Below are 27,651 nucleotides of genomic sequence, written 5' to 3'. Positions count from 1 at the left end.
GGTGGGTAGCGTGTTGGCAAATTCCAAGTATGAAAAATAATTAGTTCAGGTGCTAATCAGGGTAGCAAAAACACCTCACTACCTTGGGTGTTGATGCAAGATTATCGGAAAAGATTGCCGTGCCAAACATTAGACTGACAGATGTACCCCGGCACTCAGCAATATTACTACAACATAGATTATTTAAAATTGAAACACATTCGTTTGGACGGTTGCCCCTGTTTGCCAGTTAATAAAAAACCCTTACACTCAGTGAACCATCACAATACTCATATTAGTGGTCACAAACCTGACACTTGACACGCACTTGGCATTTGGCTCTGTTGATAATAGCATGTGTTTGTTATGCTATTTTAGTGAAGTATTTAAAAAACACCTTGGTTTGTGAACCCAGCTATATAATATATAAGGATTAAAGTACCCCCAGCCATAAATTATAAGTATATAAGGATATCAGATGCTCTTGGGATGCTAATCAGCCATCATTGTTAGTGATGCTTGACTTGTCTGCCGCTTTCAGCACAGTATCACATCCTAGACTACTCCAAAGATGAGAGGAGATAAGTACTCGGAGTACTGGTCTGCAACGGTTCATGAGCTTCCTAGCGCAAAGAACCAAGACCATCAATCTAGATCCTTCGACAGACAGATGTACCCCGGCACCCAACAATATTACTACAACATTGATTTTTTTAAATTGAAACACAAGATCTATGTATTTTATCGATCGCTCAAATCACAGGATGACAATATGTTGATTTGTACTGGGGTTCTCTCAAATGTAATAATCAGTGTGACATTTATTCAATACATACAGTACATATATTCATACAAGAAAAAGATTACTTGTCTATGACCATTACTATTGGACCTGTTGATACACTTGGTGCCTTATACTTTTTGATCCGTATAGAACTATAGACTTTTTGACCTTTTCTTGGATCTTAGCACTCTGGCAGTGTTCAAATATCGCATTTTCCTTCACTTATAAATTCCTTGCTATATCCACTATGATTGGGTACCCACTCTGAATGGCCGCCATGCACTCAATACAAGCGACGGAGTCCTTCTTTTACTATTCTTCATGCTTCATGTTGTCACCTTTATTTTTTTGAGTCTCATACATCTAAATAACCGAAAGAATAATGGATATAGATCTCTCTGGCAGCCTTATACTTTTATCCCTCCTTAATAGTAAACTTAGGTTCCTCATAGTAACTACTGGGCATAGGGACCCACTCCAAAATGGCCACCGTGCATCCAACATGGACTTACTAGTCTCTTTTCTATCTCTGAAATTGATGCCTGTTTGCCACTCTATCATGGCCGCCATGCATCCAACATGGACTTACTAGTCTCTTTTCTATTTCTAAAATCGATACCTGTTTGCCATTTTTTACTTCTAAATAACTGAGAGAATCATTGATATAGATCTCTCTGGCAGTTTTTACACTAATATCCCTCCTTAGGGTTACGTTTAAGTTCCTCCTGGTAAGTATAGGCTTGGGGACCCACTTCAAAATGGCCATCATGCACCCAACATGGACTCACTAGTCCCTTCACTATTTTTAAGATCAATGCCTGTCTGCCATTTTTTACTTCCTGGGTCGGATGACCGTTCAACACTTGCGGCGTACCTTTAAATACTAAGGCTTCATTTGCCTTCTGGTTCCTTACTTGGACTAGTGTGCCACGAGGCAGCGGAATAATCGGACGCTTGTTTGACTTACCTGGTGCTATACTCCTGAGGTTGCTTGTCCTGCCGTGAGGGGAACGGCATTTGACGGGGGAATCCTGCTCGGAAGACTCCCATGCGCTTTACATTGCCGTGAGGGAAACGTCCATCAGAACTCCACCTCCCAGCATTCCCTGCCCCGGGCGCCTGCCAATCACGTCAACAGGCAGTGCCTGGGAGGGATTTAAGCCCATAAGGAGACCCGCAGCGTGGGACGCGCGCGGCGGGCCCGTCCTTGCCCGTCACTGACAGGAACAGACTGGGCTGGGCCACCCCTCTAACGACGTTTCTTTCAGCCCATGTATACAAGGTACTGTTGTGCTCCGTAGCTTGTAGGACAAGCGTAAAGTGTGCATTGTCTGTGTTGTACTGATACCAGGGTCCTTTTTCTTGCCAACATAGCAGGCCATTGTGTAGCTTGTTCCCCTGTTTCCCTGTACTGGCGCTATTGTTTAGAGGCGGCCAGCATTTTTCTGCCTGTTCTAGGTGGTTGTCTTGTATGAGATGACGGGCAAAGGGAAGCGTACAGGTGGGGGTGGGACTGTGTCTGGTACCTTGGACCAGTTTATAACTAGAGCCGTTTCGGTTTTAGAGCATGAAATTGCCATCACGGAACGGCGTCTTTCGACTGAACCTATATACGTTAGACGCTCATCTATTGGGTCTCTAGCATTAGTAAAATCCCCTAGTAGTTTAATAGGGTATGGTTCTAGTGATTCCGTACAACAGAGGGACGCTGGTGGTAGCCCCACCACTTTACAGGACAGTGGTAAGATCATGGATGCCCACGGTGAAGTTGTCCCTGTACCTGGCAGCTCCCCTACCTCCCCTAACCCTGTTGCAGCTTACCCTCAGACAAGGGCTTGTAAAAAAGTTGCAAGATCTTCTAACTTGAAGAGGAAAAGAGATGGGGTTGCTCAGGGGGGGAGACAGGCGAAAATTCCTAACGTTTTGAAAAATACATCTAGTGGGTTGGGTGCTAAACCGGCCGATGATTGTCTGTCCCTGGGCGAGACATACAAATGCCCCTCTGACCAGTCTCAAACAGGTGAAATGATCCCTCAGATTGAGCAGGTGGTGCGATCATTAATGCTCCCCCTTCTAGAAAGGGTAAAACTGGTTAATGACAGGGTCGAACGCCTCAAACAAACTATCTTGGATAATTTTTGCTCACTAAAAAATGTTATTAAATTAGCCACTAAAGATAGAGGAAAGCCCAACCCCACTCCCCCCGGTGTATCCATTATTCTCATTCCTCTACCTCCCTCTCATGTGGATCCTGTTGTGATAACCGAGGTTATTCCACGAATGGTCCCCAGAGGGCTTCAGTTAAAAATAATCACAACAATCAAGGTATAGGCCAGAAAAGTAATGGCCCTGGGAGCAATACTAATAGCGATAATGCAAGTAAGGGCAAGAGTGAAGGTGTAAATCGGGAGACTAGTGATAAAACTACCAAACCTCCCATGGTTCGTATCCATCTTCCTCCGGACTCAACACCTTATGTTGCTGTATTGACTGGTGTCCCTGAACTAAAAGGTGGCAAACCGGAATCTTACCAAGAACTTAAAAATAAAGTAACATTCTGGTTAAATAAGAATAGGCCCATTCCTAATCATATGGATGGGAAGATCCTCTTTGTCAGAAGGGTTATTTGGGTGGGACCTAGGCCAAAGGACGTCCCGGGTGACTCCATCATTGTTAATTTCGAAGACAGGCGCATAGTGCGCTTTATCTGTGACCTTTACGGACTGGTCGGGGATTGGGGTGCACGACCTAAGGTATTTTTATAACTCTGCCTCTAATCCAGTTGGAAGTACAAGACAAGATTGGGTAGGAGGCGGAACTAATCCTGGGTTCATTATTCCCCCCTCTGACCTCCTTAATGGAAGGTGTAATCCAGTCGACCTGGTATGACTGGTGTTAGAAGGGTCGATTCGAGCGGTGTTTAGTAATGGTAGTGCTGCCGGAATCGCGCCCTTGGGTGGAGCAGATGCAGTCTTTTCTGTATCTCCCAGGATGTATAACTCAAAACGGGCACAAAACCCAAGGCTGGATGGGGAGTACCCGAGGGAACATGAAATGGGCCTTGATACCCCCCATCTGGCTAAATGTTTTGGATCGGGCGCAGGTTCAATGATTTCTTGGAATCTTGCTGGCTTGAAGCCAAAAATGGATTCTCCCGAATGGGTCGAATTCATTGGTGGTTTTGATGTTTGTCTTTTCCAGGAGACCTGGTCCTGCGAGCCCCAGTTCATGCAGGGATATTTGAATTTCTGTGTTCCTGCATCCAAGGGACCCAAAGGGCGCCCTATGGGTGGCCTGACTATTTGGGTTTGCCAGGACTTATTTTCAGTAGTTACCGAAGTCGCAACTAGGACCCTTGATATCCAACTAGTTAGGCTGTCATTGGGCCCCCTGGGTGAATTGGACATCTACAACCTGTACATGAGAGGGACCAAGGGGTCTGGATCTCGGGTCTTGGCTATTTTGGATTCCCTTATAGATCAGCACTCGAGTGAGAGGGGAGTGCTTGTTGCTGGGGACTTGAATGTTACTTTTGAACCTCTCTTGGATCCTGATCTTGGGTGGGGTGTTGATCCTGAGGAAGACCAGCTTTGGGGAATACCTGGGCTTGAACTCGATCCAATTAAAAGGTGGACCGAGACCATTGTCCAAGCCAATGCTCTTTGCTATGAGCGAGGACTGAGGGCGTTGAATGGTAGGACGCTGGGTGATAAATCTGGGGCTAATACATTTGACAATGGTCGGTACTCAAGTAGGATCGACTACGTCCTTTGTAGTTTGAAGTTATGGCGATTTTTAACAGATATGGTGGTCGAGTCAAGAGTTGAGAGCGACCATAATCCTATCTGCGTAACTCATAGGTGGTGGAAAAGTAGCCATTCAGTGGAGGAGGACAAGGAACCCAAGCCACCTGAAGTCGTCCCTACAAACGACATGCGTAGACTTAAGTGGCTCGAGGTCAAGATCAACGATAAGGCTATTGCCGACATTGATAATAAACTAGCTAGAGCCACATTGGATCTTGAGGGTACCCTGGCCAATGAGACAGGTAGTGAAGTAGCCACTGGACTTCATGAAATGTTGTTTGAGGGAATAAGTTCACATTTTAGGAAACCAGTGAGAAAACCCAACAACGCCCCACCCAAGCGGCTCCGATGGTATGACGGTGATTGTAGGAGAGCCAGGGCTGATTTGGCTACGGCCCTTTCCAGTGGACACAAAGCTTGCGTTCGAAATGCCAGACAAACGTATAAAAAAACTGTAAGACTGGCCAAAAAGAAATGGGACGAGCAATACTGGCTTGACTTGAAGGGAGCATGCAGTGCCAGGGATACCCGGTTATTTTGGAATATCATCAAGTGGGATAGAGGAGGGCAGCCTAATAGACCCTCAAACCATGTCTCTCAAGACGAATGGTTAAAATACTTTTTACCGCAATATGCTTGCAACCCCTCATTTAATATTACATGGGCTACAACCTATGTTTTTTACTCCCAGGGCCCTTTCAGCTGTCAAGATGCTCTGATGGCCCTGGGATCCGTTGCAAGTGGGCGTGCTCCGGGACCTGATGGGGTTCCACCTGACGTCTTTCTCCACGACAAAGCTTGTTGGAGTAAGTATATTTCTCTACTGGCAAATGCTGTGGCTGAAGGTGCGCCAGTCCCCAAGTCATGGGGGGGGGGGAGCAGTTATTATCCCTGTGTTCAAGAAGGGAGACAAGGCACTCCCAGGTAATTACAGGCCAATTAGCCTAATAGACTCCATCCAGAAGGTCATAGGGAGGATGGTCTTGAACCTGATATTAGAGTGGACTGAAGACAATAATATCCTGTCCCCGTTCCAGGCGGGTTTTCGTAAGCTAACCAGCACAGTGGACCAGGTCTTCCGTTTTGTCCAGCTCCACTGGAAGGTAGTTACTTTGGGAAAAGGCAGCCTTTATGCTGCTTTTGTGGACCTGAGAGCAGCCTTTGATCTTGTGCCTCGTCTACGATTGTGGGCAGTGTTAGAAAAACTCGGTCTCCCCATAGAAATTCTGACCCTGGTAATGAGGTTACACGAGTCTAATTTTGCCAGGATTCAGTGGGGCGGGCCCGGTGATGTCACTTCTGAGTTCCCTGTAGAGCGCGGTGTGCGCCAAGGTTGTACCATGGCACCCACGCTCTTTTCGTTGTACATCAACGGGATAGTTGACCACATGCTTTGTGCTAGCACTGATGCCCCAAGGTTGGCCGGAGTCACTATCCCAATATTGATGTTTGCGGACGACACGCTAATTGTATCTAAAACCCAGAGTGGCCTGCAAAAAGCTCTGCGTGTGTTCGACGATTTTTGTTATGGCCACGGTTTGGAGGTAAATGTGGCTAAAACGAAGCTTATGGCTTTTAACCCCCAGCTACAGAGGGGAAAAGCTTTTTATGAATGGCCAGCCACTAGAGATGGTTAACAATTTCACGTACCTTGGAATGTACGTAGCAAACGATAATAAATGGAGCAAGCACATAGAAATGGCTGTCCTGAGATTTAAGCAATTAACAGGAGCCCTAAGTAGGGAGCACAAGAAATCTCTTACAAAACCAATATATCCTGTGCTCCAAGTCTACGAGGCCAAGGCCCTAAGCTCTGTGCTTTACAGGGCAGAGCTATGGGGCTTTGACCGGCTATACCATTAAGATACGAACTAGGCAGGAAGGCCATTTCGGACATAGCAAAACTCCGACCGGTTTTATACTGGCGGAGACTTTGGACCACTCCTGAGCTTTCCCACTATGCCAAAGGTCTCATGGACATCATAAAACTAGATGTGTTCCATAAGATTGGATGGTTGAAGAACCTCCATGAGAAACTGAATGATATGGGTATGGAGGGGTTATGGAGTGACCCGGCGGCTGCTCTGTTCCCCTCAAAGAGATCCCTTAAAATAGCATACTGGGAAAGAGTAGAACATCAGGTATGGAGCAGAGCAGATAGTTCTGGGATGTCTGCACGTTATCTGGAGGTAAAAACTGCACCTGCACTAGAATCGTATTTGGACATGGTTGTCAAATCTGGAGACAGGAAACTTTATTTTAAGCTAAGAGCTGCTTCTCTACCTCTCAGGTCTTTGGCAGGAAGGTGGACCAGTGTGCACAAGGAAACATGCCCTGCTTGTGGGGCACAAGCTGAAACAACCGCTCATTTCTTGTTTGTTTGCCCAGCATTCGCTACTCCAAGGCGAGTTTGGCTGTCCCCAATGAGTAAGACCTTAGGGACCAGGAGTAGTGCTGTGGCAATAAGAATTTTGCGCTCAAGCACCTTAACAATTATTTCTATAGCTTCAGCCAAATATCTGGGATGGGTGTGGTCTTTACGGAATAATGCCATCAAGCAAACCCTAGAAGCCATTTAGTAAAATAATAGGGGCTTGGGTCTCTCCCCTTGTACCATGATATGTTTTTTTTTCTTTTTTATTAATGTAGTAATTTATACACTGTAGCAGACTTTGTTGTTTTTTTAACCATGTATATTCACTTTCCAGTCTTTTGACTTGTTTAATGCTTTTTTACCAACTTTTTATGTATTTATTGATGGTCTTTTATAACTTTTTTGGGTTTAAGATGCTAAGCTTTTTGTTTTGTTTTATGTTTGTGTTTGTGTCTTTTATGATCTTTTAAATCGAATAAAGACTGATGATGATAATCGGAATAGTTATCGGTAAGTGTTTGTGCTGCCATTATGGGAAACACTTTCCCCTGAAATGTTTTATGTAACTTTAGCTCAAACAGTCCGGGATGGTTTTGTAACTATAGTCAGGTATTTCATCTTTATTTAAAGGGGCATACTGCAGCCCAGAGTTGACAAACAATAGACTTATAAGTAAGTTTTATTTATTTCAGACCTTTTACCTTCTTCTCTTCTATCTCTTAAATGGATTGGCCACCCTCTGGGACTCAGCTTAACATAGTATGATCAACCTTATCTTGCTTGGCAAACTCTTCTAATGTTCACTATAGGTACTTGGGCGCTTCATACTTTGGTACAGGCTCACAAACCATATTAAACAGATAACCATTGTACCTTATTTGGTGAATTCTCTTATATGTCACAGATACTGGGGCATTTATACTTTGGTACTGGCATTTGTTATACTGCATTAAATAGATAATGAGGTAACATATCTATACAATCTAAAATGTCTGCACTAACTTAAGGAATTTCCTTTTATCTAGAAGGACGTATCACTGCCCTTCAGTTGCACATTGCATGTACCTCTAATTTTTTAATCACGCAACTTACAGACATACAATGTATTTTGACGTAAGTGACACATTAGCTCATAATTTTGCACATAAGTCTTATATTTTGATAACCAGGCCAACCTTGCACAGATTAGGAATGGAGGACTACCTATTTGGAGAATCGACTCATGAATTGTGACGAGTTCATGCCCATATCCTACGCTCTCGCTGCCTAGCACTTTAATACATGAGTGACTTTTCAGTTATTTAAATTGAACTATACTAAATAGAAGAACGCCTGTAGCTTCTTTTCTTCTTCTTTTACTCACCGTTTTATTTTACTTATGTGTTTGCAATCTCAGTTGAGAAGTCTAGACCACATGAACTGCTGAAATAGTTTCTCCGTGTGGCTCTTCCACGACGTTTGAAAGACATCAACAGATTTGAAACCGCACATATAAGGTGCTTATTTATATCTTATCTTCTCCTAACTAGTTATTAAGGACATACCGCCTACATATAACTATTTACCTTTATGTCTTAGGACTTATTTCTTGGCTACTCTTTTTCGTTATAAAGACGACACCATTGGTGGATTCTCTATGAACATTTGAGGATCGCCCTCCTTATGTAGCTAAAGTTAGAACCCTCCTTACCATTTGATATTGGGCTTGGGTTCCAGCACGCTCTATTAAAAAAAATTGCCTTTTAACATGTATAGTACTCATCTTCGGGTGTTGCTTGCTCTGCATGTTGCCTTCTGAGTATATCTACCATTCCTTACTAGATTTTACTACACTTAAGTCCTATTATCCCACCTGTCCTACAATCCCTATTGAGAATGATATAATGGCCCATCCATTGATATGCAGATGTCACACTAATGCTATGGCTTTTTTTGTACCCTCTCACATTACTCTGATATTTTGTTTGCTTGGGCCTTCGCCTTTACTTTTTTTGTATAAAACAGTATTGGGTTGATTCATATGTATTTACTAAATGTCCCTTAAATCAATTATTCATGAATGCTATTACTGTTATTGCAGCCTTGAAAAAGTTACAAATGAATTGAAACATGTCAGCTGTCATGTCTCTATTTCACCATGCTATTATGTTCTTCCAGCAACAAGAACTGAACCTTGAAAAAATAACTGTATAAACATTAATAGTTTTGAAAAAAATATTTTTCTTGTATTAATATATGTTCAGTATGTATTGACTAAATGTCACACTGAATATTAGATTTTAGCGATCAATAGAATACTTAGAACTTGTGTTTCAATTTTAAAAAGTAAATGTAGTAATATTGTTGAGTGCCGGGGTACATCTGTCTGTATAAGGATCTAGATTGACGGTCTGGGTTCTTTGTATTAGGAAGTTCATGAACCATTGCAGAGCTGTACTCCGGGTGAATTGGACGAAGTCTTGCCTCTTCCCCACCACGGAGGGTAGAGAACGACCACTGACTGTGGAGGGAATCCTATGGGAGAATCGATGCCTGCCATACTTGGGGGTCCAGCTATATCATGACCAGTTGAGCCTGCTAGAGGGAAACGTGGTGAGAGCATTGAGGGGAGTGAAAGCATGTTTTGATTTCTGGGGGACCCTTCCCCTTTCAGTAGCAGGCAGGGTAGCTTTACTGAAGATGGTGACCTTGCAGAGACTAATATATTTTTTCGGGGTGCTCCCGGTTTGGGTTCTAGCGGGGATGTTTTGGCATCTCCGAGCATTGATGACGGCATTTTTATGAGGAACGGGGAGACGTAGAGAAGCACTCACAATACTAATGAGACCAAAAGCAGCGGGAGGATTGGCTGTTCCAGAATTTGAATATTATTATATAGTAGCCCAGCTGCAATGGCTCACGAAATGGACAGCAAGCCAAGTGAGAGGGAAGACACAGCAAGTTGATGCTGCACCAAGTCTGAGCCTCCTCTTGCGAGTGGTGTTGCAGCCCCGCATCCATGAGAGTGATATCGCCACTGCATTAAAAGTAATTGGTAAATGCTGGAACAGAAGCCTGCAGAGATCCAAGACTAAGTGCCTTTATGCCCCGGATATTCTGCTGTCTATTTGTGAGGCACTCCCATATAGGGGAGATAGGGGAGGTCTGGAGGACTTGATGGAATCAGGAGTGACCACTGTTGGGATGTTTTACGAAGAGGGAACCTTGCTACCCTTCAATGACTTCAAGGAGCAATATGATGTACCCAGGGGAGACTTCCTACTACACACTGCCTTCACAGCGGCAATATGCAAACAATTGGGAGGGGGAATTTCAGAACCACCTACATCAGAGGGGTGTCAATATGTGGTATCCGCGGCAGGGACATATAAAGCAGTCACCTGTTTATACAGGCAGCTCAGCTATACGACACTCCCAGACCTTAGTGAGTTACAACAGAGATGGGAGGAGGATTTAGGGGAACCAATAGCCAAAAGAAACATGGGGGTACTGGTAGAATGAGCAAGCAAGGGCACTAGAACACCAGATTTCAACTTGTTCACTTCTATGTCCTTCATAGAGCATACCTCACGCCAGGTCGCATCAATAGATATTTCAATATAAGAACAGCAGTATGCCTGTGCTGTAATGAGGAGGGGGCAGAATTTCTTCATATGTTCTGGAGTTGCCCAACTATAGGTGACTTCTGGGGCGCTGTGACTACAGTGCTGGCCGAAGTGATAGAAAGGGAAGTATCAACAACACCGGGATACGGTCTTTTGCATTGGTTCCCCCACACTGCTAAAAATAAGGTGACAAGTAAGTTTCAGGACTTAGTCCTTATATTGGCAAAGAGAGATACCCCAAGCCACTGGAAAGCACGAGGGCCCCATTGTAAATAGGTGGAAGAGAGAGCTTATAAAGTGGGCGGACTGTGAGGGAGCAGTAAGGTTACGCATAGCCAAGAAAACTGGCAGTGAGAAATCTCTAGACTCAACTAGAGCGTGGGCAGCTCTGGTGGAACTGCTAAAGAATCCAGAGGCTGAGGCAGAGGAAATGCCTCAGGGCGAAGGGGAGGAATGGGAGGCAGGAAATAGTTGTCTATAAATCATTAAGGATAGAGGTGAGGAGAAAAGGGTGGAGAAGGTGCCTGCACACAAAGACATGAGTACAGCACCCTGTTCCGTGGGTTCAAGGACATGTAACACACCTCGAGTGAGAACCGACAATTGCTACATATGACACACCTGGCCGGGGGTAAGTTCAGGGGGCCGTTACTGGCCTCTTGCAAGAGGCAGGCAAGTTGATGCAGCAAACTAGAGCTTGTTCCCCAATGAGGATAATTGACACTTATAGGTGGATTGTTGGGCGGTGGGGAGCACTGACAGAAGCAGGGTGCTATACAAGCTGTACTGCTAGTACAAGAGAACTGTCATAAGAAGGGACTATGGGATGCTAGCGAACCTCAACAATGCTTAGGTATAACTGGATTTGCATTGCTGATTGTAAGACGCCAAGAGTAATTGTTCGATAAAATGTTTAAAAAACAATAAAATGTACTGGTTTGTTGTCCATTGGGGTTGTGCTGAAGTGTTGGATTTGTCACAACAGCATGAACTATAATATATATATATATATATATATGTATCCACAATCTCTTTGAACAAAGAGGAAGCAGGGTCGCACTCCGCAGTTGAAAGAAATATTCTTTTTATTTTAGCCCAAATTCTTATGCAATCAATCCATAAACAAAAGCGACGCGTTTCGGTCTTGCCACAAGACCTTGCTCACGACACTGTGGCATGGTTCACGTTTACAATAAATAACGTTTGATTTTTGAAAAAAACCTCCAAGTCATTTCCTGTCATGTGACTATACTCAGCATTATGGGACTTGTAGTCATCAATTCCCTTCAACATAAGGTTAAACATTTATCCAACTATTTTAATAACATTCAAACAATAATAATTCCTCACCGAATGTATGCGGTTATTTTCGCAAACCCATATTGCCACAGTCCATATTTATGAAGAAATAAACAATTATAATTAGGAATATGAGGTGCCCAATTGACTTGTAAAAATTCAATAAATTAGGCATAATGTTTGACCTATTGTTCTAATGTAATTTCTCATCAATGATACCCCTCCAGTGGGGTGTGACCTTTGATTTTATGAACATGCCTCTAAATGTTCATGCTAAACTGGGTACCTCTGTGAATTCAAGTTAAAAAACAGGTAAGGTAAGAGAAAAGGGGAGTGAGAACACTAAATAATCGACATGTATCATTTCATATACCCCAAGTACAAAGCTGTCGAGAAAAACCCCCACCACACAGGTTTCCAAAATATTCCAAAATTGTTCTCCTTGTGTTCAAAAGTTCGTGTCACATAATTCAGAGGTGGCTGTATAATTCCTCACTTTGGTTCAATCCATGTGGGGTCAGTGTCCTGAATTTAATGATAAAACAAGATTCCTTTTGCCGTAATGTTTTTTCTCTGTTGCCACCTCTGATTGTCAATGGTATGGTTTCAATCCCATAAAATTTAAGGAGCTTCCAATTGTTCGTGTGTGATTGGTTCATATGTTTTGCCACTGCATTAGATGCGTCCTTATTTGTCACTGCTCGTGTGTGTTCCAAAATTCGTTTTTTTAGTTCACAAGTGGTACTGCCTATGTATTTCATTTTACACGGGCACTCAATGATGTAAATGGTGAATTCACTTTTGCATGAAATGAGCTGCTTTATTTGCCATTTGGAACCATTTGCTAGGCATACTTCTTTGGTTGGTTTGGCAATTTCACACACTTTACATTTTTGACATTTTATGAAACCTGTTGTTTTTAGCCAATGGGTGTCCTTTCTCACATGATAATGACTGTTCACCAGTCGATCTTTGAGGTTCCGAGCTCTACGATATGTGATCATTGGATGGGTACCCACAATTTCTTTTACTGTTTCATCCATTTGCAGGATTTTCCAATTTTTCCTTAATATACTGCTGATTTGTTGGGCATCATTTGTGAAGTCTGAAATCATTCTGATTGGTTCCTTGCCCAATGTCAGCTCTTGCTTAGGTATCAAACAGTCTGCACGTGGTTTTTCATCTGCTCGTTTCCAACATTTTTTTATCAATGTTTTGTCATATTTTCTCAACTCGAATCGTTTTGCTGTCATACGACTCTGATTTATCCATTCATCATACTCAGTACATATTCTGCGCAATCTCAAAAATTCCCCGTAGGGTATGCTTGCAATCAGTGAAGGTTGATGGAAGCTGGTTGCTTCTAATGTTGCATTTGTTGCTGTAATTTTCCGGTGTACAGTAGTTTGAATTTGGCCATTTTTTATGTAGATATCAGTGTCTAAAAAGGTTATTTTCTCCTTGCTGATCTCAAAGGTGAATTTCAGTTTGGCCGTACTTGAATTTAGAATTTGAAAATATTCTGCAAAGTCTGCTTTGCTCCCATCCCAAATAATTAGTAAATCGTCTATAAAACGATTCCACATGACGATTTTGTTGACATGTTTATCATTTTGTGGGTGCCAGGCTATTTCTTTCTCCCACCAGCCCATTACTAGGCAGGCATAGCTTGGGCTGAAGGAAAATCCCATCGCCGTACCCATGTTCTGGCGATAGATCTCCTCCCCGAAAACAAAGATATTTTGCGTCAAGCATATTGAAATCATCTCCAATAACATAATGTTGTGATCATTGTAATGAATGTTTCTCTCTTTCAAAAAGTATTCACATGCTTTTAAGCCCATTTCATTTTCAATGTTCGTGTAAAGGGCTGTGACATCCATAGTAATTAGATGGTAACTGTCTTGCCAGTGGGTGTTTTGTAGATTGATTAAAAGATTTGTTGTATCCTTAATATAAGAATTTAGATTGCGGACAAATGGTGCCAAGAAAAAGTCAATATAATTGGCTAAAGGTTCCAACAAGGTTCCTTTTGTTGATAAGATTGGTCTCCCAGGTGGTTTTTTGGAGTCCTTGTGCAGCTTTGGAAGGAAATAAATTGTTGCTATTATTGGGAATTGGACAGTTAGGTATTTCACTTCGGCTTCATCCAGTAGTTTTTTCCGGGACCAGGACAAGATCTTTTGATCCAAACTTCTTTTGATTTCAACTGTAGGATTGTGTTTCAGTTTCTCATAATAAACAGTATCCTTTAATTGGCGATGTGCTTCCATTGCATATGCATTGCGATCCCAGATCACTATGTTCCCGCCTTTATCAGCGATTTTTATTTCAATTTGGTTGTCTTGCGCTAAACATTTAAGCGCTTCCCTTTCAAGTTTGGATAAATTATCTTTATATCTTGATGTCTTCATTTTGTGAAAATCCTGTACAACCGCTTCCTGAAATAGATCCACTTTATTTCCCGGAGCTAATTGAGGGTAATATTTAGATTTTGGCTTCTTCTTACTCAAGCCTGCTCCTAACTGAGTGCATGCTTCCTGTAGTGAGATAGTCTCATCCTCATTTTCCACATTGAGGTTTAATAAGGTCACGTAGCTTTCAGAATCTTTTACTGCTAGGGTGGACACTGTTCTTTCCATTTCTGGCTCTTGTGTGTTCCAGGTATTTAAATTTTCATGAAAGATTTTTGCCAGTTTGATTTTTCTAATGTATTTGTAAAAATCAATCCTTAATTGCGAGATATCAGTTGACTGTGTGGGGCAAAAATTTATGCCGCGTTTTAGAAGGGATATCTCTGCATCCGTAATTCGTCTTTGAGATAAGTTCACCACTTGTAATTCATCTGCAGGGATCGAGATGTTTAGTAATTCTTTCTCTGTCTCATGCTCCTTGTTTGAGCCCCTATTTTTTCTGTTGTTTCGCTTGCTTCTCTTGTTTCTTCTCTTTGGTTTCTGGGTTTCCAAATTCGGCCTCGTCCTCTGCCTCTGTAAATTTGCTGGGTTGTACGGTTTTGCTCCCATTGCCTCTGTTGAAGTACGAGGCGCATATCCCCTAAAAAAGACAATTTTGCCGGATCACTGAAAAAACCATAGGTTTCACACAAGTTATAGTTAGCTGTACATTTCACTCGTAAAAAACCAATGAAATTCCCCCGTTATAGTTAGTGCAGGCAACTATAACTCACGCGACCGCAATCCTCTGCTGATGCTAATACTGTATTTAGACACTTATTTGCCCATGTCTTCTTCCATTAAATTTTAGCTATACATATATTACAAATATTTTTTTTTCATAAAGACACATATGTCATCAGCAGAGGATTGCGGTCGCGTGAGTTATAGTTGCCTGCACTAACTATAACGGGGGAATTTCATTGGTTTTTTACGAGTGAAATGTACAGCTAACTATAACTTGTGTGAAACCTATGGTTTTTTCAGTGAATTTGCAAGGTTTTTTAAATGCTAATTCCTAACTATATCGTGTGTGAAACCTATGGTTTTTTCAGTGAATTTGTACGGTTTTTTAAATGCTAAGTTACTTTACGCCATTCGTGGCGTGCGCGCCCAGTTAACGCAGTTCGTTCCGTGCGCGCACGGTGCGCTTCGCGCACCGTGCTTGCACAGTGAGCACGCGGTGCGCTTCGCGCACCACGCGCCCACTTTACGCAGTTAGTGCAGTGCACGCACGGTGGTCACGCGGTGCGCTACGCGCACCGCGTGCCCACGTTATGCGGGATGGGCCATGTACGCACGATGCGCTTCGCGCACCGTGCGCACATGGGGGACATATTATGCGCTTCGTTGTGAAAAGGTATTCATTTGTACTATTTCGTTGTGATATAAGCCATGCACAAATGGTCCCCTTCGGGCACCATTTGCACAAGGGGTGTGGAGAGTGTGGATAATTTTTTTTTTTTTAATAATTTTAACCGTACGCATACGGTAAGCGTAATCGGCGATTTTTCGAAAAAAAATAAAATTGTTTTTTAGCCCTTTGGGGTTGTTTGGGGACACCTATATCGATGCTGGGTGGTTAAGAACTGAATATACTGCCCCTTTAGATGGTTTCTGTCTTTGTTTTTGCTGCCCCCCTCAGAGTGCGAGAGAGAAAATGGCGGCCGCCGCTTCCTGGTTTCGACCAATTCGAATGTTTACTCAGATCGAACAGCCAATCAGAATCGCGCTCGCGCACGTCACCGTACGCGTACGGTAAGCGCACCGTAAGCGCACCGTAAGCTGGCTCAGATATATATATTGATTTAAAGGCTATTTTCTCAGAATCTACTGAACAGATTTACACCAAACCTACAAAAGGCACTTCCTTGACCTGTAGACTACCTCTCTGCCAAATTTCAAGGAACTCTGTTCAGCCGTTCGGGCTGTAGCTGTGTCTAAAGGTCCTATGGAAAAATGCATGGGAAAAACGTGTTTTGGGACCCCCCTTTTATCTCAGCCCCCGCATGACGAATCCCCCCGAGACTTTCAGGGTAGGAGCGGAGCGCAGCGCCCCACCTATTTTGAAAATTTCGCGAGGATTCGTCGACCGGCGCAAAAGTTATTCAAAATAGAATGTTGCGGTTTTCCTATGGAAACAGGGTCCTAACTATAACTACCTACTGGCGACCGCCAGTAGGTAATATATATATATATATATATATATATATATGTGGCGCAAAAATTTCCGATTTCTCCACAGTCGGACAGGAAATAAAGACTCGCACTCCAGGGTCGATGTACTTATGAAAATTTACTGGCAACGTGTTTCGATCTAGCGATCTTCTTTCACAAAGCCAAATATATATATATATATATATTATTTTTGCTTTATTCTTAAAAAATTCTTATCTTGCCTATTTTTCGAAACTCGTGGGGTGTTTTAACTGTCTTACTGTACGTTTGCACAAATGCTTTACACATTGCCTCTGTATCTCAGCCTGACTACTCTGTGCTAAGCTACCAGAGGGTGAGCACAGGCAATATTTGGTGTGTACTTTACTCATCCTGTCTAGTGTGAGGGTTCCTGCTTGTACAGGGTGCAATCCCATTTCTATCATTATGAAATTATCTGCTTCTCTAGTCTAAGCTACGTTTTATTCATGCTAAGTGGCCCCATGGCCAGTACTGTGCAGATCAGTTGATATGTGCTTTTTGGCACACCCTTTGCATGTGTCCAATGCATAGCTACAATAAGAAAATGAGACTCTACACTTGCTCACTACTGTCACCCACAGTGAGGCCGCTAGATAGAGGTTAAGAGTAAACAACTCAAGATAGCACACCACGGTATTATAAGCCCACCAGGAGCACAGTCAAACACTAAGTGAAATGGCAATCAACCAATAACTGAGTGAATCCCAAAAGAGTACAAATTGATTGTAAGATCATTTAATTAAAGGAAAACATGCAAGAATCATATACCATTATTCACTCAAATTTTAAAAATATATCTAAGAGGAAGACATAAACTTATTAATCATTTTTGCAGCAAATAAAGTTAAAACAGTAATTTACTAGCAGCACAGAGCTACTTGGCAAGCATTGTGTATGTGAGGTCTTTCAGAAGCGTGTAGTGTAATATACCCTGAGCTATATTTATGACAAAGTAATGAAACCAAGAATAGCAAGTCCCCTTCCTGCATTGTGCTGCATTACAGGGAAAGCACAGAAATGCACTGTATTTAATAGAGTACAGCTCATTCCTGTCTTTGTCCCTTCACTGGAGCTGTTTTGGCTGCCTAGCACCAATGCAGGCACCCTTTCACCATGGTGTAGGGGTGCCTGTATTGAATGTAGGATCACCTTCCTGCAAAATAACAATCCTCTGCAGTACACTTAGAAAGAGAAAGTAACAAAGAGTAATGAAGATATTTCTCCTTTTAATGCCTCCTTTGGGAAGGCATATTTTTTTGGGCAATTCCCAGGTCCACCACTTTTGGTAAATCAGTGAATGCATTAAACACCAGAAGACACACACAACGCCCACGGATCACCTTCCAGGGCATTGCGTTACTCCATTATAATGAAGCTACTCAGGGCCACGAGAGGTAGCCTTCCATGGCTTCATAAATTGCATTTTGGACTTGCGCCTTGTTTCGTGGTGCAAGAGCAAAACAACTCCTCTTATAAATCTGGCCCCATGTTTGTATTATTTTGTTGGTCAAATGGATTGCATCACATTGTGATTTCATAATTTAAAATATATCTATTTTGCACCTATTAAGCATCTTCATAATAACGTAATCATGGACAATTACCAGGCTCAAATTCATAATTGTACCACATATTAACTAATATCCCATCAGAGTTGCAATTGCAATACAAAATAAAACAACAAGCCACATATTTCATCAAAGGTTGATCATGATAGCTATACTCAAGGGTGTCAATATGCAATTTTCCCTTTTCGAGAATAGCTTCCATCCTTGCAAACTACTTACCAGTTGAGAAAAGAGTCTAATTCAGGACATACCTTTACTACTTTATTGTTGTCTACTGAAGCCTATCACTGACCGCAAAGACTTCAAGTTCAAGAGGCTAATATTTGCCTGCATCAAAAGAAACTTGACTGTGAATCTATACGATTGGCTACCACCTACATGAACAATAACCCCACATTTCACAACACTTAGCTTACAACGGCAATACATCCAGAATTCTACCACAGCTCATTTAACTCATATTTAAAATGGCCATAGCACACTGGTGGACCAATGGAAGTAAAGGGTACCTAACCTACATGCCTACACCTGGCAGCTGAACAAATCTATCTAAAATGTATGAAATTCCTTATGATGGTTACTGGAGTGACCTTTGTGGCAGCCATTTAGTGGGTCACACTTGTATCTAAATGCACTCTAATGTTTGTCCCATTTTTGATGTTCGCTTGCATTGAAATAGTCAATGGGTGGGACAACTTATACATTGTAACATAGAGAGAAAAAAAACAGGAGTTTGTAGGAACACCAGAGGCACCAAACATGGCAAATACATGAAGCACATGGATGATATCCCTTGGATACTAATAGTTACTAGTTCTACACTCAGTTTACTTGATGTATGGAAAATGTGGTGCTTCTGATCGAAACATTTATTTTTGGAAAGGTCATTTTCTTATGATAAGAAAGACATCTCACTTATAACTGTTGAGCACAAATTAAAAATAGGCTTTTTTGGGAATGGTTAAGCTGGGGCGGTGAACTCCGCTCTGCGAGTTTGCAGAGTTTTCGGCATTCTGAGTTGCGCAGAGCTGGCATAGTTACGAAAAACTCCGCTGCGCTTGTCAAAATCAAGTTGGCAAACGCAAGCAACGAAAATACACCTCCTGTGAGATTTTTCTTCATTCGCGCTCGTCAACATCAAGTTGGCGAGCGTGAGCGAGGAAAAATAACCTCCCGGCGAGATTTCTCAATGCGGGCGATCGGATTGCTCAATGCGAATGGTCACGTATGCTCGTGACTGCTCGCATTGAGAAACCATCCGTTCGCATTGAGAAAGATGCTGCTCGAGTAGAAAATCTATTTGAGCAGCAGAAAGGAAGCAGCACCAGCTTGAGGTGTGCATGGTGCCGTTCGCAATAATTTCACAGCGGATACAAACACCCAGCGCTCAAAATTACAGTGGGTGGAATTTGTCTAGCCCACTCTGCTGCTTGCGTAGCTCCACGCAGCGCAGCAGAGTTTTTTTGAACTTTGCAGAGTTCCGCAATCCACCCAGGCTTAGTAATGGTCAACCAAAAAAGGGGTCTTTTCTCATAACAATACTAGGTCAAGCGTAAATTGTGGACCTATCATGTGTACGAGGTGGAAGGACTCTGTTAATTGAAGCATGAGAAATTCATGTAAGACTTACTACACAATGAGGGCGTTCTCCACTCTTGTATCTGAATCCCAACGTCTTGACATGCTCTAACATATGCAGCAATGGCGCTGCAAGCGACTGTGAAGTGGCCTTTGTACAGACAGGCATCAAAGAGACAGTTGCTGAAGAAGGGTTCCGGGATAATGGTTGCATAGCAGCTACTGAATGGCCCATTGACTTTGTTGATAACTCCACAATACTGTTCACTTGCGTAGATCTGTTTCTGAGCATCCGTGCACGATGGGCAATTCCCAGTGCATTCTGGTGTACACCCAGGTACGTCTCTGACCTTCCAGCTGTTAGCAAAGTTAACAACAGTAGTAGCTTGGACCCCGGTATTCATGGTCAGGTCATCACTGCTAACTTTGTTGTAATTTCCACACAGGCCACCGACTGCATTGGCATAAGTGCTGGGCAGAGTGACTGTAACATAGTTGTTCCAATCAAATGTAATTTTGATATCAAAATCGGTCTTAATGGTTGCACGTCCCCAGCTGCTGAAAACCAGTATTTTGTTGGTTTGAAAGTACACTGGTAATGCTGTGAGAGCGCCATTCACCTGAACAAGGCAGAAAAGAGATGACTTTCAGGTTTCTCATTTATACACATTGATACAATACCCCTCCAGTACCTACAGCAAAATACAAATCATGCAGTTGGAGCAGCACATTTTATATACTTTATAATATAGACTAACTATGTTAATCTGTTAACAAATGGCTTAACATTCATAAGGAAGCTGCACTTTATGGAAGCAAGTATAATCATTAGTTCCTAGAGCACGATAATATATGCTAGTTATAAGAGTACTTCCTTGTTTGTCCTTAGTAAATTCCAAAGTAAATAGCATTAATTGAAGCTTGTCGTGATTTACACCATGCTTGGGGATGAGAAGCTTTCTATACCATGCCTCCTATCCGGACAGAAAATACAGCCAAGGCCATGGATCTGTGTGTTCCTTTGTTCGACGATGGGTCTGAGGGGAGTTTACTTGGCCCAGAAAGTCTCTGTATTTTGATTGGTCCCCTTGGCTCGGGAGTTGGAGGGAGGTAGGTTTGGTTGAAATTAAATGTAGTATTAATTGTGTGTTCTTGGAATAGGAGGGAGGTGACCCTTTACTGACTTTGACAGAGGCAGGCCCCTCTTACCTGAGACCTTATATTTCTTGTTCTTAAGTTAAACTCTTAATTAAACCCATATGTTTTCCCTTGCTTTGAAGAATCATTTTGTTAAACTTTAGAACTATACTGAGTGACATCTTCTGCTTAGAATTTCCCCATGTCCTCTATAGTATACATTAGTTTAGCATTAGGGTATTTCCCTTATGGAACTGAAACTGTCTCTGTTTTGCTTTCAGGGCTGCTCAAATGATTCATGCTCGCATCTGCCCATTTATTTTATTTCTGAATCTGAAGATTTCTGACTAATAATGTATGCAATAATTTTGTAACTTTACTAATCTGTTATTATACCTTCATGGTATGACAAGATTACTCTCTAACTGTTGTGGTAGCAAATGGGGTTCACTGCTACTTGAAATTAGAATGATTTGCCTTTTCTCCCTGTTCATACACCTATGAAAACCAACAGACAGTTCAGCTTGGACGCAATTGACAGTGGAAAAGACACTTGCAATTTGGTAGGTGCAGACAAGTGCACTCCGATAGTTGATAGCAATCAAGGGTGTTTTTTCTCTGAGGTGTAGGGAGCTCGAAAGTGCCCTTCATTAAGACTTTTCCCAAGAGAAGTCCATATTCCAAAACTCCGTGGTCCAGTTTGGAGTAGTGGACCAGGGAGTGAGCTTAAGCAGGGCTATGTGTTTGCTCTACATGGTTGATTATGTGCCTTGAAGCTTTACGGTGCTTTAATGATGTGTGTGCTTTGCCCTTTTGTGTACATTTTGAGTTCCAGAAGGTTACATATTTGGCTTGAGAATTAATGCACTTCCTTATGTCTCATACTGATGCCTATAAATGTAAGTGCACTTTTTGCTAAGAGTTAGACCTAGAATGTTTGCATAGTCCTAGACTGGCACAGTATGGGTCTTTAAATGCATGGAACGTGCTGCAATGTGAAAGACAAAGAGAAATATGAGACCCGAGCTAAAAGACATTCTGAATTAGGGCCATAATATCCTACACACACATCTTTAAGAGTGCCCAAGGCTAACAGCATTTTCTTTTTGAAAATAAAAAAGAATGCCTTTTACCATGGAAGTTATCTGTCCCTTACCCCAAGGTTTGCCTGGCGGTTACAGACAGTAAAAGACAAAACCTAAATATCTGCCCATCCTAATTGGTGCAAAAAGAACAATTTTTTAATTTATCTTACAGAGTTTTATATAGCACAAACTTGACCCGAATCGGGAATCAGAGCGCAAGTTGCGTTACATGAGAACACATTCATTTTCGTTTTGTTTTTTTGTTAGGCACGGAGAAATTAACTGGCACATGCATCAACAATGCCATTTGCGATTCCTTATTAGCGAAAAATAAGGATTCGCTAATAAGGAATAGCAAAAGGCTATGCATGTAGAAATCGCTTAAAAAATAGCGATTCCTAAACATTCCTTAATTGCTACTTGCAAATTGCGAGTTGCAATTAAGGAATTACCTCCCCATTCATTCCTATGGGCCTAGAGGCCCATAGGACTGAATGGGAAGACTTTCTTAATTTACCATTCTCAATTAGAGAATCGCAAATTGCTCATGCAATTTCAAGGGTGCCAGGGTGTCAAAAGGACACCCTGTTGCACCCCTGAAATCTGCATATGAGTACATCTTGCACACACACATGCCCCAAGGGCATGTGTGTGTGTAAAATGGAACTTTGAAAAAAGCACTTAAGTGCATTTTTCAATGTTTTTGCAAATTACCATGAAGTTCAACTTCATGGTAATTTGCTCCCCCTATTAGCGAAATCGCTAATATTTTTACTTTCATGCATTGCATTTAAGGAATCTCAATTTTAGATTCCTTAAATGCAATCGCAATTTAAGGAATCGCAATTTAGAGATTCCTTATTTTGCTATTTTTGCATTTGGGATGATGCATCCCAAATGCAAAAATACCGGGAGCAAAGGGTCAGATTCTGAGAATCTGCCCGTTTGCGACCGGTTTTTGTTTTGATGCATGTGGGCCTAAGTGATTTCCCCAGAATCAGAGGATGTTCAGCGTCATTGCCCAGACTCGAACTTGGTTCCCCAGATTCGAGGTCGACCGCCCTAGCCGTTAGGCCAACTCCTCTCCCCAATTGATGAACAGATGTGACAAATGCAAAAAAACAATTGATGGACAGAATAATGGGTTGGGCAGCACAAGAACTCCCCCGAGCTCCACGAGGGATTTTGGCTGCCGCTGAAGACCTGCCGGGTTCAATTGCGGCGTCCCAGAAATCAGCAAGTCTTACTGGGACCCGTACCAGCGTCATCCCTTCAGCAGCCGCGAGTGTTTGCCTGTGTCCTGGGAGGTAGCTTTGCGTAGGACTACGAGGTACTGTTCAGCCTATGAGCCAGCAGTGTCTACTGAGCCCACGGTGTGCAAGACCACTGCGACGACGCAGCATTCTGGTCTGCGAAGGGAGTGCCACCTCTGGCGGCGGAAGTGAGGAAGGAGTCCTGGCCAGCCTGAGCACCGTTGCCGCCTCCAGCCCCCGACGAGCTGCTGTTGTGTCCGGTTTTAAATGGGAACAAATAAGTGCAGGTACTCATTAAATTGAGCTGGGGCGTGGCTAGTGGGCGGGATTAGAGGCGGAGCGAGACATGATGATACAAAAACACTTCTATCGAGTATTCATTGTGCCCTTGCATTGCCCTGGATAGTGGTCTCAAACCTCCCATACGTGCAGATCAACAGCTAAAACCCTGAATGAGCCAACCCATCAACAGTACTTTTATCACTCTCAGGGTAATAATCGATGTCTAGGACAGGAGAGACTCTGGCACGTACACAGGTTGCAGGATAGAAAATAACATGTTAGAAATGTATGAATATAAACAAAATGTGTTAACTCCTTACACAGGATGAAGGCCAAACACCAAATGTTCATATTTTCTTGTTTTGTAAGATTTGCAGCTTCTTAATATTATAATAATTTTAATGTTCCTACTTGCTGGCATTTGGAGCAATCCTTATATATTCAAGAGTGTGCACACACAAACAAGAACATTCCACGCATTTCTTTTCAAATACCTGTTGATTCTCTTCCTCTACGAGTTTGTTTCTCTCCCAGAGACATACACTATCTGTTTTCACATCTCTAATCTTGTGATCCCTCCCGCACTCACTTCTCTCCAGTTTGTAGCTAATTCTGTCCCACTCTCTTTACCCCAATTGTATCCTATCACTCTCTCTACCATCACTCTTTCTATTTCTAATCTGCCATCTCCGCGCCTCTCTTCTGCTTTCGATAGCCGTCTGGATCTCTCCCTTATCTATCTGTCCTTCCCCCTATCTATCTGCCCTTCCCCCATCTGCCTCTCTATCTTTTCCTACTTTAAATTCTCTGCTCCTTCCACCACACTCTTTACCATCTCTCACTCCATTCTCCCTCCTTTCCCGTCGCCAGATGGTCCCACGACCGGAGAGTTTGTAGTGGCAGACAGTAAGCACAGCAGGGTCCCGAGCGCATGCAGAGACCAGATAGAGGTCAGGGGAAGTACAATACTGGCCTCCCATGGAGAGGTCATTTGACCTCCTCCCACCTCACCTGTGCACTTTTCAGAGGGTCAACCTCGCTCTCAAATTTCCCCTATGTTCCACGCACTCCACATTTAAAACTATAAAATACCTCTCTGTCAATGCGTTTTGTGCAGAGGTTTAGTGATGCGCCCCTCACCTCGGGTGCCACCTGTGCACGCTTCTTTCTGACTGGACTCGACCTTGGAGTGGGGGTCTTTGGTCGGAAGCTCCTGCCTTTGATACCTGCTGCTGCACAACCTCCCACCCCTTACAAGAGGCATGCAGCTGCCGCTCTGCCAAGCGTCCCACCACCCTGGTCTTGCTCCTGTGGACCCAGGCTGCAGAAAGGCACCGTAGTGGGAGGGATTCCCCATCTCTGGACCCCGGGCTGCTCTTATGTTTCGGGACCGACAGTTGTCCTCCGCTCCACTCCGTTACAATTCCACGAAACGTGCCACAGATGAGTAATCTGACTTTCAGGATTAGCAATTTATGTGAATTTGTCGTCTCTGTCTTCCATGATCTTGCTCTTATCTGCATCTACGAACCATTTAAGCGCTGCGGTTACTACGCACGCGGTACTAAGCACTATACGAGTGCATTTAGCATAACATTTTTCTATTCGCTCTTCCGGCTGCCAGCATTCTGAGGGATTCTGCTTGTATGGTGTTGAGGTGTGTGATATTGAGTTAAGCTCTTTCCTAAGATATGAGGCGGGGAGGACGTGCCCTCATTCCCGAGGACACACCAGCTTCCTGTGCCCCCTCTCTTTCTGTTCTCGGTTAATTTGGACCTTGCCTTAATCTTGTGTTATTATATATCCCCGCCGCCAGTTCTACGGTTTTCTGTGTTAGTTTAGTGTCACCCAGTGCTTTAAATGGGCCGGTACTCACCTGCCGCTTAGGCCATTTTCACCACCTCAACCCTGCCCTTCATGGACTCAATCTCCGAGCAGGCGGGCTGGTGGGTGGAGGTGGATTTGACAGTCAGACGTCAGTGGGAGGCCAAGGGGTGAAAATGGCTCTTTTTACTGGGGTTCTCCATGGCCAGTCAGGCACAGGCCGTCGCCAATGTCCCAAACACTAACAGGAGGACCCAGCATCGACACCTGGCAGGGAAGTGGTGAGGATAAGGAGAGCTTCCATTTGGGTAGGAACGGTGCAGAGGCCCTCTTGCCCTTATGGCATGCCTCCAATAGGCCACCAGAGCTGAATAATACTGACAGACGGCAAACATGCTGCCAAAAAAACGACTCACAGTTGGCACTCGGGCTCCATTCTAGTGGCCAACTCATCAATATGATTCTGAGTACCGGTACTCTCCTTGACAGTGGAGAAGTGCCGGTACTCGGCTTGGTAAAAATAAGAAGTGCCGATACTCAGTACCGGTGAGTACCGGCCCATTTAAAGCACTGCTGGGAGGTAGTGTTGTGCTACTACTGGCTTAGTGGTTCTGTGGGTCAGGGGACCGGATAGCATACAGGTTGCGATATCGGTGTGGATCTATGGTCCAGGCTCTGCAGTTGACTCAACGAAGGGGGCATTCTTGCCGTCTGCTGCTTGCTCCTGTCACCCAGCGTAATACTCTGGTGGGAGCTTAAGTCCAGAGTAACCACCTCTACACTCCGGATCGTTTCCCCGAAACGCCTTGGGGTTGTCATCCACCCTAGTGAGACTACGAATCCCAGGGTGCACCAAGGGTCACAGCCTTCCCGCTTCCGCAGGTGTTGGGGAGGCGCATCTATCGCGCTACATAGCGTAGCCTCTCCACCCGCGGCGCAGGGGTGTAGGGCGGGCCCGTCCTTGCCCATAGGAGGCTAGGCTGGCCCGCCCCCCCCTGATATTGTGCCTTTGAAGGTGTTGAAGGTGTTGAGTGCCCCCTTAATCTATCCCTCTGAAGGTACTCTTTACACCATTATTCTTAATACTGTTTAACAGTGCATATTTTGGCAAAAAACCAAAGAGGAACTTTTGAGAACGCTTAGCTACACCTCCATTGACATTCTCTAGACCTTGTGCATTGTGCCTTCAATCTCTGGGGATAATATATAGTGCTGTGTTACGTTGCTGATCTAATTACAATTACCTTGTTGAAAATATTTAAATTTGTTCATCAGTTGTAGCAATGGGGAAGTGGATAGAGATTGAACCTGGGCAGGGAGGTGCTAGGAAAAAGCGATTAAAAAAACGGGCCTTGGCAACTGCAAAACGCGATGAGAGAGAAGGGGGGACTGGTGAGGAAATACTCGATCGTATAGAGAATATTATCACTGATTGTGAGGAATTGCTGACACCATACAACCCTGCTCCTAGTCCCCCGTCAGCTGGAATCCCCCATGCCAAATCCCTCCCTGCCACTGCTGATTATGGAAACATCCCAAATCTATTGAAACTTGCTTCTAAGAAATCTAAACTGTAGGAGAGTAGGATCTGCTTCACATGGGTACCACTTTTTGCTGGTGTTTCACTGTTTTTCGACCTTAGTCTGGCTGTGGCCCTGCTAATCAGGACCCCAGCCCAGCTGCTTCCTCTCTAAAATGGTTTGCATGTACATTAGGTACATATCTAATTGGATTCTGAAGTGCCTTATAAGCCCCTAGTATATGGTATACTATGTTCCTAGGGCATAGGTACCACAGAGGCCTACCAGGGGCTGAAGTATGTATTATGCCACCCCTGAGAAGCACTCTAAAATGGCACCACAGGTCTGCTACTGCAGCCTGGGTATGGGTGTGCTTGCACTCCTTACTGTGGTATAGGCTACCTATATCACTATCATTGCACACACATATAAAATCTATAAGTCACTCCTATGGCAGGCCTTAACAATCCTGAAGGCAGAGTGCTTGGTTTTTATGTGAGAGAGTGCCCCTGAATGAGCAGAGCCCCTCTACAGCGTTCAGAGTACCTCCTCCGATGCTGTTTGTGGTGCAGCCTGACCATATACTCTTAAGTGCATTATAACCTCGCGGTAAATGCTAACTTTGGAATGGCTGCACGGAAACATGTTGTGTTTGGTGGCAAATGCTTTGGAACACTACCCCCCGCCAGTTCTGGCGGCAGGGATAGCATTCCACCCTTCTAGTGGGAGAGACATGTTCAAACTGGTCTAACCCGGTAGGACTTTCTTGAGCCCTGGCATCACAAAATGGATGCCTCTGCCACAGACACGGGTCTGGCCTCCTGCTGCTGACCGAAACTCCGGCAGGGGAGGCCTGGACAAGAGGTTTCCTGTCCCAGGGAGGTGTAACCACCTCCCCAGACAGG

The 27,651-nt window shown here is 43.5% G+C and overlaps 1 protein-coding gene across 1 annotated transcript in view; it reads right to left on the bottom strand.

Moving 5' to 3' along the window:
• The window catches only part of LOC146809146 (IgGFc-binding protein-like), a 790,095-nt gene that overhangs the window by 232,862 nt on the left and 529,582 nt on the right, over positions 1-27,651 (bottom strand). The window contains exon 14 of the mRNA XM_085614833.1: positions 19,698-20,265. Coding sequence (XP_085470959.1) covers positions 19,698-20,265 — 568 coding nt within the window. The remainder of the gene's footprint in view (positions 1-19,697; positions 20,266-27,651) is intronic.

This window comes from Triturus cristatus, chromosome 7 (assembly GCF_964204655.1).
Source record: "Triturus cristatus chromosome 7, aTriCri1.1, whole genome shotgun sequence".
Lineage (NCBI taxonomy): Eukaryota > Metazoa > Chordata > Amphibia > Caudata > Salamandridae > Triturus > Triturus cristatus.
This window is presented reverse-complemented; position numbering and strand designations above follow the sequence as displayed.